The following is a 17583-nucleotide window of genomic DNA, read 5'->3' on the forward strand; positions in this document are numbered from 1 at the left end:
TGAAGTAGTACTGAAAAGGCTGTACTTGTTGTTCATTTTCTTAATTTGGGGGAATTTGTTTGTTTGTTTGTTACTTGAGCATCAAGCTATTATGGCCTCTGCTCAACAGCACCATATGGCATTTAAAAAAAACAACAAACATCAAATTTCTGTAAGTTACGCAGACTCTTACATTTCCACAGTGGTTGAACCTTGTGCTGTTCTACTGTACTACTACCAGCTTCCTCTGTAACCACTGAATTGATGCTCTCAGCATCACCAAAACCATATGAAATTCAGATCAGTCTAAAAATACGGTCTATTTCCTGATCAAACAAAAAGCTCCACTTGGCTGCGGGAGGCTAAGCGCCTGCTCTATTATCTGGTCTCCACTCAATAAAGGACTGAAAGGAGCACGCATCTTCAATAGGTTTTTTCTCTTTTCCTCAGGCCTCAAGTGCAGGACATGTATATACCAGATTAATGCTGTAAAGTAACTCAGTCTGCAGTATGAAGTCCAAACCAAGTGAAAGACATTAAACAAGATTGTAAGACAAGAAAAAAAAACTTTATTACCCATACAAAAGCTCCCACTAAATACAAGTACCATGAATAATTGTGTTACTGTTACAGTTACAGTTAATAATGTATGAAAGTATCAGCAGCAGAGCTGCACCTCCCATCCAGATACTCACTGGCATAACAGTCTTTTGTCATCCTAGTAGTTATTTTTTCTTTCCTTCTTTCTTACTAAAACTGCCTTGCTATGTCTCCCAAAAATGTACACAAGTTTTTTTTTCTTTTTTAAGAAAATTGTCAATTGTATTTTGTCTTCATTTTTAAAATGTATTTGAGATAAAAATGTGCCTGACCTTGAATGAAAATCCATCAAACCTAGCAGAATAGGTTAGTTTCACACAAACCATACAGATCATCTAAATTTTCTAAATTTTGATAGAATGAATGGTTTCCTAAACTAATGGTAAACGGTGTTATTACATTTTTGCACTTCATGACTAAATTGCTGGAGCCTGGTCAACTTATTGCTGCTTGTAGCTACAATTTGTGATTACAAGGTCACACTAATAAGCTACATGGGCATCATCTTGGTTAGTTGTAGGTATCTATTGTCCTTCATGTATAAAATCTGTGATAATGTAGCGGTTATTAATAATACTGATCGCTTTTAATTCATGCTGTGTTCCACATCAGACTGCGATGATAGCCTTGCCGATGTTTTCTCCCTTCAGCATCCCCATAAAACCAGCCGGCATGTTTTCAAAGCCTTTTGTGATGTGCTCCCGACACTGCAGTTTGCCCTGCAGATGCAACCAAAAAAAACAAAGAAATGACTTTGAACATAAAGAACACAGGAAACATCCATGACTAAAGCCCTACTAGGGTTTTAATCTTAAGCAAAAACATGGACAATAATTTAGACATCCAACATAATGACAAATTATGTTTTCCGTCACTAACCTCTTTCAACCATCCAATCAGCCTCTTGAGGGACTGAGGGTGTTTATGCTCCCACCTGCTCTGCATGAAACCCTCCATCTTAAGCTGCTTAAAGATCATGGTCAGGTGGGGGTACGGGCCTGAGAGAGCAAGATGGTCGAAGAAAAAGATCAAGTAACTTTCAAGGATATTTCAAGCAAGCCATTTCTGTTAAGGCAAGAGTCTGTTTGTGTATGTCTTCTAGCAAGTTGGTAACACAATGTCGCCCTCTAGTGAAAAACACATAAAATTACAACCATGGGAAGTGAGAGGGTGAATAACTTCTCTACTCTCAGTCTTAAGTTTATTCTTTTAACAAGCAGGTATCAAGTTAAACCAGAACGATTTGCTTCCTTTTAAATGACTAAACTGAATGAAAGAAGGAAGCTACGTACCAGTTTGGGGTGTGGTGTCATTGTACGTAGAAATACTTCCACAAACGGCTATTCTTCCAAAGTTCTTCATCTGTTGTAAGGCAACACTCGAGAAAGGGCCTCCCACCTGCAATCAAAGTGTCAGTTAAACCAATTTTGAGAAGTATTTTAAAAAGAGTTTTAAATATTTACCTCACACTGGTTTAAATGGTCAATTACCCATTTTTGCCAAAGGGAAATATGAAAAACTAAAAACAGAGCACAAGTAAGAGCTAACAACCAAACAAAGACACTTTCCAAGCTTGGAACTACACCACTACCACTTACATTTTCAAAGTAGCAGTTGTATCCCTCTGGAGAAGCCTTCTTTAGCGCCTCCTCCAGGGAACCGACAGTTTTGTAGTTGAAGGCCTCATCGAAGCCCAGCTCTTTGAGGTAAGCCACCTTTGCATCGGACCCTGCTGAACCCACCACCTTACAGCCTTTGATCTTGGCAATCTGGCCCACCACAGAGCCCACTGCTCCTGCTGCCGCATTTACCAGCAGGGTCTCACCTGCCTGGAGTCCCAGGACTTCCTCTATCCCCAACAGAGCTGTCAGTCTGAAGAGAAAAAGAGAGTCAAATCCAACTTTGAAAAGTTGAAAAGCACAATGATGTGTGTTTTTGACCTCTTTGACCTTCTTAATATAAACTCTTTGTAACTGCTTCCAGAGCGCTAATCAGTGCTTATTAGGTGATTTCAACCCACGAGCAAGACAAAACATCTGGAGCCTTATCTGTTTATTTTGTCAAAGGAAGACAACACTGAGCTGTTCTGCTAAGCTGCCAATACAACTATTCTTTACCTATTCCTGGTCTGAAACATTTACAGGAAGCAGCAACACAACCCTGAACAGAGGTTGACTCTATTGTTTGTCTTTACATAGATAATAGTTCACACATGGGAGTAGCCAAGGCGTACCAGTGTTCTACTTTTGACTACCAAGTAGGGTTTACACCACTGCTATTTAGCACTCGTAGCTGACTTCCTGTATCTTCTAAAGTTGCTATGTTTGCAGTTTTGCATCTCTGATTATTACTTGGTGAACCACAATTTTTTTAATCAGATTGCAACAAATTTGCCATCTGTTTTGTGCTGATTATTCAGTTCAGGCAGATTCACATCCATCCAATTCTTGTAAATGCTGAAACGACCAGTCACATTACTTTGTTTATGAGAAAATACGTTTTTAATCCTGGAATCTAGCTGCTGAATATAACTCCTCTGCCTTTTATGACTACCATACAGGCAACGCAACATCTGCCTTACCCCGGCATGCCGATAGTGCCCAGAGCCAGGGACAACGAGACATCTTGAGGCCAGTCAGGCATGATGGGAATGAGGTCTTTTCCATCACAGACTGTGTGTGTTCTCCAGCCACAACGACCAACAACATGGCTTCCCACGGGAAATGCTGGGTTCTTACTTTGGATCACTCTGCAGAAAACAAAACAACATGACCGAAAAAAGGTATTTTGTCACACAAAAGCATTTGACACTGATGATCATGCTATGCTCCTACAGAGGCTATGGGATATTAGTTTTGATTATATATCCTGTAAATGGTTTCAGGAATAAATATCTCATAGACAGCAATGTGTGATCTAGGGAAATGATCATGTATTTTTACCACTTTCAAAGGGGGTTCCACAAGGTTCAATACTGGGTCCTATCTTGTTCACAATTTATATTAACAATATTACATCCTTTATAACAAACTGTAATGTCATCTTTATGCCGATGATACAGTTCTGTATTGCTTTGCTGATGCTGCACCCTCAGCCACTGAAATCCTACAACAAGCCTCTGACTTATGGCAAGATACAATATTTAACGTGAAAATAGTTCTGAATTCAAACAAGACTAAATATATTCTATTCGCTAGAGCAAGAGATATTGTGGAGAATAGTTTGCATATTACTACCCAAATGGACAGTATATTAGTAGTAGTATTGAGAGGGTCTTAGAGTATAAATATCTTATATCAAACTTTTAAATTTCACAATGACACACTTGTCAACAAGCTGAGACTAAAAATTGGATATTTGTACAGAAACAAAGCTAATTTTCCTATGTTCAGTAGAAAGTGGATAATTGAGGCTGTCTTCTAGTCTGTTTTGGATTATAGTGATGTTATCTATAGACATGCCTCTGCCTCCACTCTTACACCCCTAGATTCAGTTCATCACTCCACCCCTAAGATTTATTACTGGTGAGTTATTCCACACTCAGGGGTTAAAGTTCTCAGGCACCATGCCTGAATTCGGGAATAGAGCAGTTTTAAATTCATATAATACTGAGTTCAATACATTGTACACATTTCCTCCTGGACAACTTTTCAGGCTCACAAATCTTTTCTTGCTTTAATCCCTGTGCACATCACTGTCTCTTGTATGAAAAGGTTGGGTGGACATCTGTAACAGTAACACATGACAGGGATTGGTTCCTATTTCTTTATAAAGCCTTAATGGCAACTTGCCATCATATATCACTTCCTTATTGAACTGGTCCTTTAATCATTATTTAACTTGTTCAGGTGATTGGTTAATGCTCAAGGTCCTGCATGCAAACACTGAATTTGGGAAAACTGCTTTCAGTTTCTGTGCTGCACACACCTGGAACACTTTGCAACACACATTGAAACGTGACACAATTGTACCTATAGGTCCATTTAAAACCATGATTACAAACTACTACGCTCTTGAATGTAACTTTTTAATCAGCGTTGGTCGTGTTCTGTTATTGTTTGTTTGTTTTCTCATTTGTTGTTTTTTTGTGTAATTATTCTGTTTTGTACACTGGACATTATTGTAAATGAGGGCATGTCCTCAATGATCTTTGAGCTTAAATAAAGGTTGAATGAATGAATGAATGAATGAACCAATGAATGAAATAAAAAAAAAGTGATAGTCTCAGGCTTTGGGGTTCATCAGCATCTCTCACCTGTTGCAAATTCAGTCCATGGACTCACTGAGCTACTTCAGAGTTTGCTACTACTGCTGGCTAAAACCATATGTAGAACAGCAAACACTCACAACACAAGATTCTTACTCCTACGTTTGTATTTATGTTCTTTAGATTTGTTATGGTCTCCTGGACAACTGAATGATCCCAAACATGCGGTAGATGAGTTTGGTTCACCACAAAGTAAAGAAAATACAAACATGTGGGCTTGAAAAAGAGAAGTTTGATGTTCTTAGGAAAGTTTGGTCACTGAGTAATTTGTTCTGCATGTTTATCAGCAAAAAACATTCTGGCTGAAACATTTGCGTCTGAACTGTCGGCCAAAAACATTTAGATTGTTTTCACTCTTGAGACATTGTGAATCAAAGGCTGAGGTAATTAACTGCAGGTGCGGGCCTAGTTCTGTTTCAGTAAACATCCGGCATGCGCAGTACATCATGACATATAAAAGACATTTCTGTGTGTGTATGTGTTTGTGTTCCTTACTTGGCCACTTGAGTTCCAATCATCACATCTCCTTCTTTCATGCGAACAGAACTGAACGGCCTAGTGAAACAAACAGTGCATTACAATACGTTTAATATGTATTTTTGGTGTTTCCTGTAATAATTCAGAATATTTTTCAGATGCATGATCTTCCTTTTTACCCACCTCATGTACGGGTCAACGCTGAGAAACACTGCTTCCAAAAGTACCTCTGAAACACAAAGAGACATCAGCAAGTACAATTAAACGACAGGTTTTCCTTGTCTGTATGTGACTAAGTCAAGTAAATACTGACTCATTCATAAGTGCTTGTGGTGTTTAATGTTTAACACTAAATGAAGACAAACAAATAGCATGTCCACCTCTCGTCTTACCTCCGTCTTTGGGCTCAGGGAGCTCCTCCACCTTCAGCTCAAAGTTGCTATCCTTTGGGAAGCCATCAAAGTATTTGGTCAGGATCCATGACTTTGCTTGAACCATGATTTCTTTGTTGTCTGGGGCAGCTGTGAGAGACGGAGCAGTCTTTTGATATCAAATTCAGAAACATACAACAATGCCTTGCCCAGTACTGTGCAAAATATGAGACATGTTAGTAATGATGTAATTTCAAGGGAAAGTTAAACACTGAGTACTCACAATGATAACCCTGTTACAGCGAATGTAAAACAGTAATTTAAGTGGAATGTATTACACAATATGCCCGCACACGCACACGCGTACACATGCATTTAAAAACATGAAGAAGCAAGTCGAGTGTCTTTTCAGACTGTATAGCTTAACCACATCAATGAGCAGACGTCTGGTTTCTGCAAAACAATGCAAGGATACTGTTCCTATTCCGGTTACAATAAGACGGAGTACATTAATAGAATGCAATAATATTGAGTCAACTACCAGTAAGATAACACAGGTTAATGTTTAATTTAGATAAAAGCTAGATTAAAGATAGAAGATCAAAAGTGATAAGTGAACCACCTGCTGTGGACTACCAGTCTGACTTATGTTTTGCTGATGCCTCTTCCCTTAAAATAGCACATAATCTTGCTCATTTTAGCATGTTATCACACATTCAGCCCGATCAGCTTTATACATATGACTTACCAGTTGTCGTTCACAGAGAAATGGCAGAAGTTGTGATCTCACTGTGAGGAGAGAAGAAGCTTGTGGTAGCGTGATGAAGCGTGGGAGGAGAGAGAGGCGGGAGACAAGCTTCGATAACTAAATCTGATTGGTCGAATCATTTGGCGCAACCCTCAGCGTATGACGCAGGACGTCACGTTGTTCTTAACTGCCGACGTAATGTCCGTTTGGAAAGTTTGGCGGGCCGCTAACCGGCAAAAAAATCACTCTAATTCAAGTGGCAGTTTACTAGTTTGGGTGTTATTGGTAAGATAATAACACTAAATGCCTTACCTTGGACACAGCTGACAAGGTTTATTATAGTCAGGAGTTAAGGTGGGCCAGAACGATCCGGAACGGCGGAAGTTAAGGCAGCAGAAGCAGTGATTCAGAGTTTAGGACTAACTTCGCTGAAAACTTCAGCCAAAATATGAGATATTCGTGTCTTTTTCTGTTTGTGGTGACTGAAACTCGCAAGACTTTTCTTTGTTCGAGCTGATATTCATCTGCTGGCCTTCAGTAAGTTTGTTCCTGACATGTATTCAGCTGTTTCTCCGCTGTGGTACCGGGTGAACTTTAAGAGACAGTGTTGTCATTGTCATAACGTCACGTTGTTGACAATCTCTCCACGTGATAGCATTGGTAATATTAATTGGAAATGACAACAACGAACAACAAATGACCGTAATGCTATGTCTTCTGTATTTGTGACTGACAGTAAACCACAGTAGCATTATTGACTCTGATGTGGTCAGATAGATAAACTGATTCAGGTAAACAACGCCAGCTTTGTCAGATAAACAGGAAACACGGCTGTGCACGATGTTTTCTTGGTAAAAGAAGTCACAGACAGCAGGATGAAGTAGCTGCAGTTGGAGCTACAAAAACACCAGATACCTGCTCAGCCTTCTCATCATCACCTCTGACCCTCAGCAGTGGCCTTCACTCAGGCATCTAATCCTCCAGGTCTGATGGCTCCAGGATGAGGATAGCACACTGGGTGAGTACATAGTTTCAGTTCAGGACCGTGTTTTTTCCACAGCTGATCTGTATCGATGAGTGCCAGTAATCTCATTTGGTTGTGCATATTTTCTTTACAGTCACCAGAGACACAGCCTGATCTGAACCGAAAGGTTCTCTGTCATCGCAGCAAATGGATACGCCTATAACTCTGTGACATTGTTAGGAGATCTGGATCAATGGACCCTACACTGCTTGTCAAGTAAATATGCACTTGTGTTCATTTCATACTGCAGTGTTGTTTTGTATGAGTTGTTTTTAGTTAAATAATGTTTATTTTGCTTGTCTGTGTTTTCTCTTGTCTGTCAGCAGTGCGGACCGTAAAAGAGGATTCTCTGAAATTAACAATATAATAACGCAAATACGGACACAACTACAAATCAACAAGTTCTCAGTGCTGATTTTCAGTTCTTTGGTTGGGCCCCCTTTGGACTAGTGGGATCCAGAAAAAATACATCTAGAAATGTGTGCTGAAAAGAAGGTCAGCTGATCACAAAGAAAACAAGTCCACTGGAGCTCACAGTACAAATCAATTTGGGAGTTATTTTGAGGTGAGTCATTTTTCGCAGCTGCACCGCTACACCAGATCTTAGGGTTCCCCCTCCTGCCAAATCCAATTTTAACCCCTGACTGTAGCTAATATTAACCTTAATTAGCCATAGTAGGGGATCTGTTTGCATGCTAAATAGAGGAGGGGACACATATACAATATTATGTTAGGATGCTCATACATTCACCAGATGACAGAAGACCAAATGAACATTGCAACAGGTTTTTCTTGCTGTAATCATTCCTCTTGTTCATACTGGCCATTAGAAGATCCCTTCAAAATCCGCAGTCCTCCTTCTGTGCAAAAATGTATTTAAAAGTTTATCTGATGCTAATATTTAGCTTCAAATGAGTCCAATAAAGTAGATAACTTTTAATGTTACAGTCTTTTTTGTGCCAAAGTCCCTCTTTTTGTGACTATACTTCCGCTGCAGCTCAACAGGGAAACACTGTCTGAGGAAACACAAAGCAGCAATAATTTCAAAAAAGATCCTCTGGGCTCCACTCAATAAAGGATTGAAAGGAGCACGCATCTTTAATAGGATTTCTCTCTTTTCCTCAGGCCTCAAGTGCAGGACATGTATATACCAGATTAATGCTGTGAAGACACTCAGTCTTTTCTTTTTTTTAGGAAATTGTCAATTGTATTTTGTCTTCATTTTTAAAATGTATTTGAGACAAAAATGTGCCTGACCTTGAATGAAAATCCATCAAACCCAGCAGAATAGTTCAGTTTCACACAAACCATACAGATCATCTCAATTTTCTAAATTTTGATAGAATGAATGGTTTCCTAAACTAATGGTAAACAGTGTTATTACATTTTTGCACTTCATGACTAAATTGCTGGAGCCTGGTCACCTTATTGCTGCTTGTAGCTACAATTTGTGATTACAAGGTCACACTAATAAGCTACATGGACATCATCTTGGTTAGTTGTAGGTATCTATTGTCCTTCATGTATAAAATCTGTGATAATGTAGCAGTTATTAATAATACTGATCGCTTTTAATTCATCCTGTGTTCCACATCAGACTGCGATGATAGCTTTGCCGATGTTTTCTCCCTTCAGCATCCCCATAAAACCAGCCGGCATGTTTTCAAAGCCTTTTGTGATGTGCTCCCGACACTGCAGTTTGCCCTGTAGATGCAACCAAAAAAACAAAGAAATGACTTTGAACATGAAGAACACAGGAGACATCCATGACTAAAGCCCTACTAGAGTTTTAATCTTAAGCAAAAACATGGACAATAATTTAGACATCCAACATGATGACAAACTGTGTTTTCCGTCACTAACCTCTTTCAACCATCCAATCAGCCTCTTGAGGGATTCAGGGTGTTTATGCTCCCACCTGCTCTGCAAGAAACCCTCCATCTTAAGCTGCTTAAAGATCATGGTCGGGTGGGGGTACGGGCCTGAGAGAGCAAGATGATCGAAGAAAAAGATCAAGTAACTTTCAAGGATATTTCAAGCAAGCCATTTCTGTTAAGGCAAGAGCCAGTTTGTGTATCTCTTCTAGCAAGTTAGTAACACAATGTTGCCCTCTAGTGAAAAACACATAAAATTACAAACATGGGACGTTGTGAAAGGGTGAATAACTTCTCTACACTCAGTCTTAAAGCTGGAGTGCGGGACTTTTGTCTCCCCCTTCTGGCAGTGAGAGTAAAGGAGGGGCGCTTGGCTGTGATTGCCTGACAAGGCATGGTGGATGTTCTACTGTGCACCCCGAATGACAGGCACACAGAGAGGGCCAGTAAAAATGGATATATTTTGACCGTCCACTGGCCCAAAAACATATTTCTCTGACGGCCCACTGGGATCTGTCCCACTACGCCAGTACACCACTGGCCTTAACCTACTGTTGCAGCTGTAAAATGGTGGATAAATTGTTTTGAGCGTCACACAAATCCTGCAAAATGACTCGTTTCAATATCAGAATTTGGTCCATTCAGTCCGATAACATTTAGAAAGTCTAGAAGAGCTGTACAATTAATGGCCAGATGGCCAGCGCAGGAATGTCACACTGGACATGAGATTTAAAAACTCCATATACTGTGAAATACAGAGATTTATCTGGCAGTGACAGGTTTAATCAGCATTGTGTGAACTTGTTTGGCAAGGGCTTGAATGTAACAGACGTTCATTTATATGCTATGTTATGTATATGTATTAAGTTCTACACTGCAGGTTTAACTGTATTCTTTTCACAAGCAGGTATCAAGTTAAAGCAGAATGATTTGCTTCCTTTTAAATGACTAAACTGAATGAAAGAAGGAAGCTACGTACCAGTTTGGGGTGTGGTGTCATTGTACATAGAAATACTTCCACAAACGGCTATTCTTCCAAAGTGCCTCATCTGTTGTAAGGCAACACTGAAGAAAGGGCCTCCCACCTGCAATCAAAGTGTCAGTTAAACCAATTTTGAAAAGTATTTTAAAAAGAGTTTTAAATATTTACCTCACACTGGTTTAAATGGTTAATTACCCATATTTGCCAAAGGGAAATATGAAAAACTAAAAACAGAGCAGAAGTAAGAGCTAACAACCAAACAAAGACACTTTCCAAGCTTGGAACTACACCACCACCGCTTACATTTTCAAAGTAGCAGTCGTATCCCTCCGGAGAAGCCTTCTTCAGCGCCTCCTCCAGGGAACCGACAGTTTTGTAGTTGAAGGCCTCATCGAAGCCCAGCTCTTTGAGGTAAGCCACCTTTGCATCGGACCCTGCTGAACCCACCACCTTACAGCCCTTGATCTTGGCGATCTGGCCCACCACAGTGCCCACTGCTCCTGCTGCCGCATTTACCAGCAGGGTCTCACCTGCCTGGAGTCCCAGGACTTCCTCTATCCCATACAGAGCTGTCAGTCTGGGGAGTAAAAGAGAGTCAAATCCAACTTTGAAAAGTTGAAAAGCACAATGATGTGTGTTTTAACTGCGGTCCCACAAAGGAGCCTCTTTGACCTTCATTATATAAACTCTTTGTAACTGCTTCCAGAGCGCTAATCAGTGCTCATTAGGTGACTTCAACTCACCAGCACGACCAAATGTCTAGAGCCATATATGTTTATTTTCTCAAAGGAAGACAACACTCAGCTCTTCTGCTAAGCTGCAGGTCTTCAGAGAAATACAGACAGGTGACAAATTAAAGGGAAAACTAGTACAGGTCTGAATGCTTGACCCAAAGTGGACCCAAACCATGCCAGCAAAATGCCCCCCACAGCATAATGGAGCCACCAGATTCCCTCACTCTAGGGGTCAAGGATTCAGACCTGTACCAGCTTTCCCTTTAATTTGTCACCCTTCTGTAGCTGATAGAACTATTCTCTCCCTATTCCAGGTCTGAAACATTAGCAGGAAGTGGCAACACCTTTTCCAGATTAGCGATCTTATCTCACATTTACTCAGTAGAGTTGACTCTATTCTTTGTTCTTACATAAATACCTCACACATGGGAGAAGCCCAAGCGTATCATTGTTCTACTTTTGACTACCAAGCAGCGTTTCTTACCCCACTGCTATTTAGCACTTGTAGCTGACTCCCTGTATCTCCTAAATCTGTTATGTTTGCAGTTTTGCATCTTTGGCTTTTACTTGGTGAACCGGAATTTTTTCAATCAGATTGCAGTGAATTTGCCGTTTGTTTTGTCGTGTTGATTTAGCTCAGTCGACTTCATGTCCATCCAGTTCTTGTAAATGCTGGAACAACCGGTCACATTACTTTGTTTATGAGGAAATATGTTTTTACTTCTGGACTCTAGCTGTTGGATATAACTCCTCTGCCTTCTATGACTACCCATACAGGCAACACAACATCTGCCTTTACCCCGGCATGCCGATGGTGCCCAGAGCCAGGGACAACGAGACATCTTGAGGCCAGTCAGGCATGATGGGAGTGAGGTCTTTGCCATCACAGACTGTGTGTGTTCTCCAGCCACAAGATCCAACAACATGGCTTCCCACAGGAAATGCTGGGTTCTTACTTTGGATCACTCTGCAGAAAACAAAATAACGTGATGACAGAAAAAAGGTATTTGTCACACAAAAGCATTTGACACTGATGATCATGCTATGCTCCTACAGAGGCTATGGGATATTAGTTTTGATTATATATCCTGTAAAGGGTTTCAGGAATAAATATCTCATAGACAGCAATGTGTGATCTTGGGAAATGATTGTTCTGTATTTTTTCCACTGTCAAACGGGGTTCCACAAGGTTCAATACTAGGTCCTGTCTTGTTCACAATTATTTTAACAATCATACATCCTTTATAACAAATTGTAATGCCCATCTTTGTGCAGATGATACAGTTCTGTATTGCTTTGCTGATACTGCACCCTCAGCCACTGAAGTCCTACAACAAACCTTTGACAAATGGCAAGATACACTTTTTTAATTTGAGAAGTTCTGCTTTCAAACAAGACTTAACATATTCTATTCTCTAGAGCCAGAGATATTGTGGAGAATAGTTTGCATGTTACCACCTTGGTCTTTTTACTTTTTTTTTTTTTTTAAACAAGAAACTGCTTTATTCAGTGTTTTTATCGCTGTGTACATTTGTTTTGGAGATTATCTCTGCAGATAATTTGGCCGGTAAAAACATCCTAAACGATGAACACTGTAGTAATCCTAACCCGGAGAAGCTGGTTGTTTAACAATTGTTTCGATTGAGAGACCCATAGCGGCAGAAATTACATGTTGTGCGTTTAAAAACATGATTACAAACTACTACGCTCTTGAATGTAACTGTTTTTAATCAGCATTTGACTGTATTCCGGTATTGTTGTTTGTTTTCTCATTAGCTGTGCATGCCCTCAATGATCTTTGAGCTTAAATAAAGGTTGAATGAATGAATGAAATAAAACAAGTCATAGTCTCATGCTTTGGGTTCATCAGCATCTCTCACCTGTTGCAAATTCAAAAACCAATTCTAAAACCATATGTAGTACAACAAACACACAACACAAGAATCTTACTCCTAAGTTTTTATTTACGCTCTTTAGATTTTTTATGGTCTGTACAACTGTTTGATCTCAAACCATGTGGCAGATGAGTTTGATGAGTTTTGTAAAGAAAATACAAACTGGTTTAAAAAAAACAAGAAGTTTGAGGTTTTTTGGAAAGTTTGGTCACCAAGTACTTTATTCTGTATGATTATCAGCCAAAAAATTGTGTCTGGGCTGTCAAAAACATTTTGATTGTTTTCATTCGAGTCAACAGCAGGTGCAGGTGTGGCACATAGGATATTTACATGTATTTGCCCACTTACTTCAATGTATTATTTTATATATAATGCATTTTATCTTGCATGTTTACAGACACCCCCCCCCCCCCCCAATTCAATTTCAAACATCACCTGTGGATATATAAGCTGTGGGTTTTGTAGGACACTTTTATATTCAAAATATAATGGAAAATAGACTGAAAATACACTGTTCAAATGAATGATTCATGGGAAAAGGTCTAATTAAGGTAACTAAATGGAAAAAGTGCTGAGCAGGTGAGAAAAGTACTAGATGCCAGAACGTCTGGAAGGTTATGAGAGGCAGGATGTCAAAATCTGTTGTGCAAATTCACATGAAAAACAGGATGCTCACAAATCTGTAAATATGTTGTGTGATCAACCTACATGTATGTGACAGGATGCAGGCTGTCAAGTTTTGAGGTAAACAGGAATAAGTAAGGGAGTATATTTGGAGTTAAATTTAGGGAGGCAACTTGCAGAATTAAAAGTCACTATGACCTGAGACTATCTGGCAGACGGACTGATTAGAGAGGAGTGAATGACATACACAGGATGGTTTTTATAAAATTACAGAAGAACTGTGCAGAATGTAAGAAGTCAGTGATTCTCGAGAACACTGGATTTGTTGTAGGCTTTTGGAGACTGCAACAAATCTATGGGCTGACCAGAAAACTTCACACGGCTCTTAGTAATTATTGTTCAACCTCTGATCTCTTTGTTTGAATTGTTTTACTGCTAGTGTCAGTTAAGTAAGCAGTTAAGATTATATGTAAGAAAATTTTCCAGTTTGCGCTGCACTCTTCAGTTGGCAGTTAACACCTGTAACGCCACTGAGGATCAGCTGACTCGCTATTGTGTTTTTCATTGATTCATTCAGGTGGGTAAATGTCTCTTAAGCATTTATACAGTTTGTCAGTGATGTAGGCTTTCTATTTAGTGTACCGTTATGTATTGTAGCATGTAGTTTGTTAGTAGTATTTGCGCTAGCTTGGTATCCTCAACTGGCATTAGCTTGCCGTTTACGATGAACGGTTATTGTCAAATTACACCTGTCAAAACGTCTAAGGGAGTCAGATGTAACGTTTGTCTGAATCCACTGATATATATGTATGTGTAGGATTTGATGTTGGAGTGTTTTGTAGTTTATATTTTCTTTGATTTATTCGTTTTCTCCTAACGGACAATAACGTTTATTTTCAGTTTCAGTTTATAACGGTTACTAGAATGTAGACGGTTAGAGCCCAAACAGCTGATTAGCAGCGCTGTTTACCGTTGCCAAGGCAACCAGGAAGCGCACGGGTTGTAATACGTCACATGTAAACAAAGTGGATGAATGAGAGACATATCGTTAATGTAATTGTTGTGTGACTGAAGGTATAAAGGAATAAGATCATTGTTTTATAGTGGAAATGACAATAATTGTAGGTAATAGACTGATATAGAATGAGCACTTTCAATACTCTTATATAGAATTGATCATTTTTAATAGCCTACTGTTATATATAACAGCCCATTTATGTTTTTGTGATTCTATTAGCCTATTGGTTTTAAAAGGAAATATCTATTGAATGCATAATTGTTACTCTTTTGAAATATTGAGATTTTGATATAATACTGTGATTTTGATATTATATTTGATATTATACTGTCTTACCCCATGAGTCAGCTTGCACTCTACAGGTGTACCCAAGGCCAAGTTGTGTTTCAGTAAACATCTGGCATGCACAGTACATCATGACATATAAAAGGCGTTTCTGTGTGTGTTTGTGTTCCTTACTTGGCCACTTGTGCTCCAATCATCACATCACCTTCCTTCATCGCAACAGAACTGAACGACCTTGTGAAACAAACAGTACATTACAATACATTTAATATGTATTTTTGGCTTAACAAATAATAAAAACAAAGTGTTATGTTAAAGACTATTCCCTGTAATAATTAAGAATACTTTTCAGATGCATGATCCTCCTTTTTACCCACCTCATGTACGGGTCAACGCTAAGAAACACTGCTTCCAAAAGCACCTCTGAAACACAAAGACACTTCAGTGTGTACACTTTCCTCATCTGTATGTGACTCTGTCAAGTAAATGCTGACTCATTCTAAAGTGCTTGGTGTTCAATGTTTTTTTTTTTATTACTATTACCTTTATTTAAACTCAAATCATTGAGGGCTGGCCCTCATTTACAATAATGTTCAGTATAATTACATAATAAAGATACAGGATGAGAGAAAATTAAGATAAGGATAAGTACAGTTAATATAGGATACAAGATGTAATACAAATCAATTAAAACAAGTACAAACAGAGGTGGTTGGCTATTATAGATTTAAAATGTCCAAGAGTTAATAAAGTATCAGTTTTTAGGGTGCTCTGCAAAGAGTTCAGGCAGTCGGAGCATAAAAACAAAATGCAGATCTTCCAAGTTCAGTACAAACTCGAGGGACTTGGAGTGAAATTAGTCTTATTGTTCCAGGGGACCAATATATCACAGATGTGATATAAGATGGTAGCTTCCCAACAAGGGCCTTGTAGATAAATAAATACATATGCTTATCGCGTCTCTCAGACAGAGATGACCAACTTTATCGTACAGAATACAATGATGAAGGCTATAAACATCACCAGTAATAAACCTGAAGGCAGAATGATGAACAGAATTCAAAGGCTTAAGAGGAGAGGCAGAGGTATGCCTCTAAATCATATCACCATAATCCAAGACAGGGGGGAAAACAGCTTTAATCTATTCCTACAGAACATGGGAAAGTTAGTTCTCTTTCTATATAAAAAACTTTTTTTTGTTGTAATTTGTTGTCAGGATTGTCTATATGAAATTTGAATGTGAATTTGTCATCTATCCATATACCCAGGTATATAAATTCTGTAACTCTCTCAGTAATGGACCCTTGTACTGTGGAGATATGAAAGTTTTTTGCTATTGTTACCTCTAGCTCTAGAGAATAACATGAACTTTTATGAGCATTTAATACAAGTTTAAGATCATTAAGTGCAGCTTCAAGAATGTCAAAGGAAGAATGTTGCAGGTTCTCCACTGACAGCTGAGCAGAGTCTGCAATACAATACGATATTGTATCATCCATAAATGTGCATTACAGTTAGTTAATGATGAAAAATATGATTAATATAAATTGTAAAAAGAACTGAACCCAGAATTGAGCCTTGTGGAACACCCTGAACAAATAGTTTCAAAGTTCACTGACTGTCACCGATCAGATAAGGAATTCAGGAACTATGTATGAGCTCTTGAACCACAACCAACATTACTTAAAATATGTCAAAGCAAGGAATGATCAACAGTGTCAAATGCCTAAGACTTAAGAGTTTAAGACTAAATGAAGACAAACAAATAGCATGTCCACCTCTCATCTTACCTCCATCTTTGGGCTCAGGGAGCTTCTCCACCTTGAGCTCAAAGTTGCTATCCTTCGGGAAGCCATCAAAGTGTTTGGCCAGGACCCATGACTTTGCTTGGACCATGATTATTTGTTTGTTTGGGGCAGCTGTGAGAGACAGAACAGTTGTTTAATATCAAACAGATAGAAATACATGGTAAAGCAATGCCATGCCCAGTACTACAAACAAACAAAAACAAAATATGAGACATGTTAAATGTATTAACAAGTAACTAATGATGTGATTTCAAGAAGTTAAAGCTGAGTAGTCATGATGACAATCCTGTTACAGTAAATGTGAAACAGCAGTTTAAGCGGAAGCATTACACAACATGCCTGCGCGCACACACACACACACACACACACACACACACACACACACATATACACGCGAATATAAAAATATGAAGTAAGTCGAGTTTTTTCCCGATCTTACAACTTAACCACATCGATGGGTTGACGTTTGGTTGCAATGATTTCTTTCTGCAAAACAAATGATACTGTTCCTATTCCAGTTACAAGAAGACGGTAGTAGTGCGCAATACTATAAAAAAAACAACTAACAGTAAGATAACAGGTTATTGTTTAGATAAAAGCTAGATTAAAGATAGAAGCTAAAAAATGAGTGAAGTGAATCCCCTATGTTTTGCTGATGCCTCTTCCCTTAAAATAGCACATAATCTTGATCATTTTAGCATGTTATCTCACATTCAGCCCGATCAGCCTCATACATATGACTTACTAGTTGTTGTTCACAGAGAATTGACAGCAGTTGTAAACTTACTGTTAGGATAGGAGAAGGTAGTGGCTGTGGGATAGAAGCGTGGGAGGAGAGAGGGGCGGGAGACAAGTCGATAGTTAAATCTGATTGGTTTACGATTTGGCGCAGCCCTC

General features: G+C 39.0%; 2 protein-coding genes and 1 long non-coding RNA gene across 8 annotated transcripts; 1 reads left to right on the plus strand and 2 right to left on the minus strand.

Annotated features, from left to right (window-relative positions):
• Nucleotides 1-525: 525 nt before the first annotated feature.
• On the minus strand, nucleotides 526-6551 carry LOC137174682 (prostaglandin reductase 1-like). Its single transcript, XM_067580122.1, has 9 exons — nucleotides 6443-6551; nucleotides 5716-5844; nucleotides 5507-5552; nucleotides 5342-5401; nucleotides 3161-3328; nucleotides 2178-2451; nucleotides 1872-1977; nucleotides 1459-1577; nucleotides 526-1298 (listed from the first exon to the last, which is right to left on the minus strand). Exons 2-9 carry the CDS (start codon nucleotides 5819-5821, stop codon nucleotides 1188-1190), a joined length of 990 nt encoding a protein of 329 aa, XP_067436223.1. The 5' UTR covers nucleotides 5822-5844; nucleotides 6443-6551; the 3' UTR covers nucleotides 526-1187.
• LOC137174690 (uncharacterized) lies at nucleotides 1517-13799 on the plus strand. 5 transcript variants are annotated; one of them, XR_010925435.1, is made up of 7 exons: nucleotides 1517-1652; nucleotides 3140-3361; nucleotides 7394-7460; nucleotides 7561-7682; nucleotides 7790-8031; nucleotides 9351-9523; nucleotides 11834-11923. It is a non-coding gene; the product is annotated as an uncharacterized lncRNA (long non-coding RNA). The 5 variants fall into 5 exon arrangements; XR_010925434.1 differs by lacking the exons at nucleotides 1517-1652; nucleotides 3140-3361 and adding an exon at nucleotides 6896-6979 and having other exon boundaries at nucleotides 7301-7460; XR_010925438.1 differs by lacking the exons at nucleotides 1517-1652; nucleotides 3140-3361 and adding an exon at nucleotides 12332-13799 and having other exon boundaries at nucleotides 7283-7460; nucleotides 11834-12059.
• Nucleotides 8388-17534, minus strand: LOC137174683 (prostaglandin reductase 1-like). Of its 2 annotated transcripts, none has more exons than XM_067580124.1 (9): nucleotides 17474-17534; nucleotides 16669-16797; nucleotides 15256-15301; nucleotides 15053-15112; nucleotides 11856-12023; nucleotides 10626-10899; nucleotides 10320-10425; nucleotides 9330-9448; nucleotides 8388-9170 (listed from the first exon to the last, which is right to left on the minus strand). In XM_067580124.1, exons 2-9 carry the CDS (start codon nucleotides 16772-16774, stop codon nucleotides 9060-9062), a joined length of 990 nt encoding a protein of 329 aa, XP_067436225.1. In that variant the 5' UTR covers nucleotides 16775-16797; nucleotides 17474-17534; the 3' UTR covers nucleotides 8388-9059. The 2 variants fall into 2 exon arrangements, with proteins under 2 accessions (XP_067436225.1, XP_067436224.1); XM_067580123.1 differs by having other exon boundaries at nucleotides 17432-17511.
• Between the last annotated feature and the right edge of the window lie 49 nt (nucleotides 17535-17583).

The sequence above is a fragment of the Thunnus thynnus genome, chromosome 22 (assembly GCF_963924715.1).
Source record: "Thunnus thynnus chromosome 22, fThuThy2.1, whole genome shotgun sequence".
Taxonomy (NCBI): Eukaryota; Metazoa; Chordata; class Actinopteri; order Scombriformes; family Scombridae; genus Thunnus; species Thunnus thynnus.

Bases quoted from the DNA above. Each gene is read 5' to 3' on its own strand.
- LOC137174682 (XM_067580122.1), bottom strand. From the start codon at position 5,821: ATGGTTCAAGCAAAGTCATGGATCCTGACCAAATACTTTGATGGCTTC. The intron at 3,329-5,341 runs GTAAGGAACACA...TGTTTTCTGCAG, and splicing joins ATTGGAACTCAAGTGGCCAA to AGTGATCCAAAGTAAGAACC. The intron at 2,452-3,160 runs GTAAGGCAGATG...TTTTCTCTTCAG, and splicing joins GGCACTATCGGCATGCCGGG to ACTGACAGCTCTGTTGGGGA.
- LOC137174683 (XM_067580124.1), bottom strand. From the start codon at position 16,774: ATGGTCCAAGCAAAGTCATGGGTCCTGGCCAAACACTTTGATGGCTTC. The intron at 15,113-15,255 runs GTGGGTAAAAAG...TTGTTTCACAAG, and splicing joins AGCGTTGACCCGTACATGAG to GTCGTTCAGTTCTGTTGCGA. The intron at 10,426-10,625 runs GTAAGCGGTGGT...CTTTGATTGCAG, and splicing joins ACGACTGCTACTTTGAAAAT to GTGGGAGGCCCTTTCTTCAG.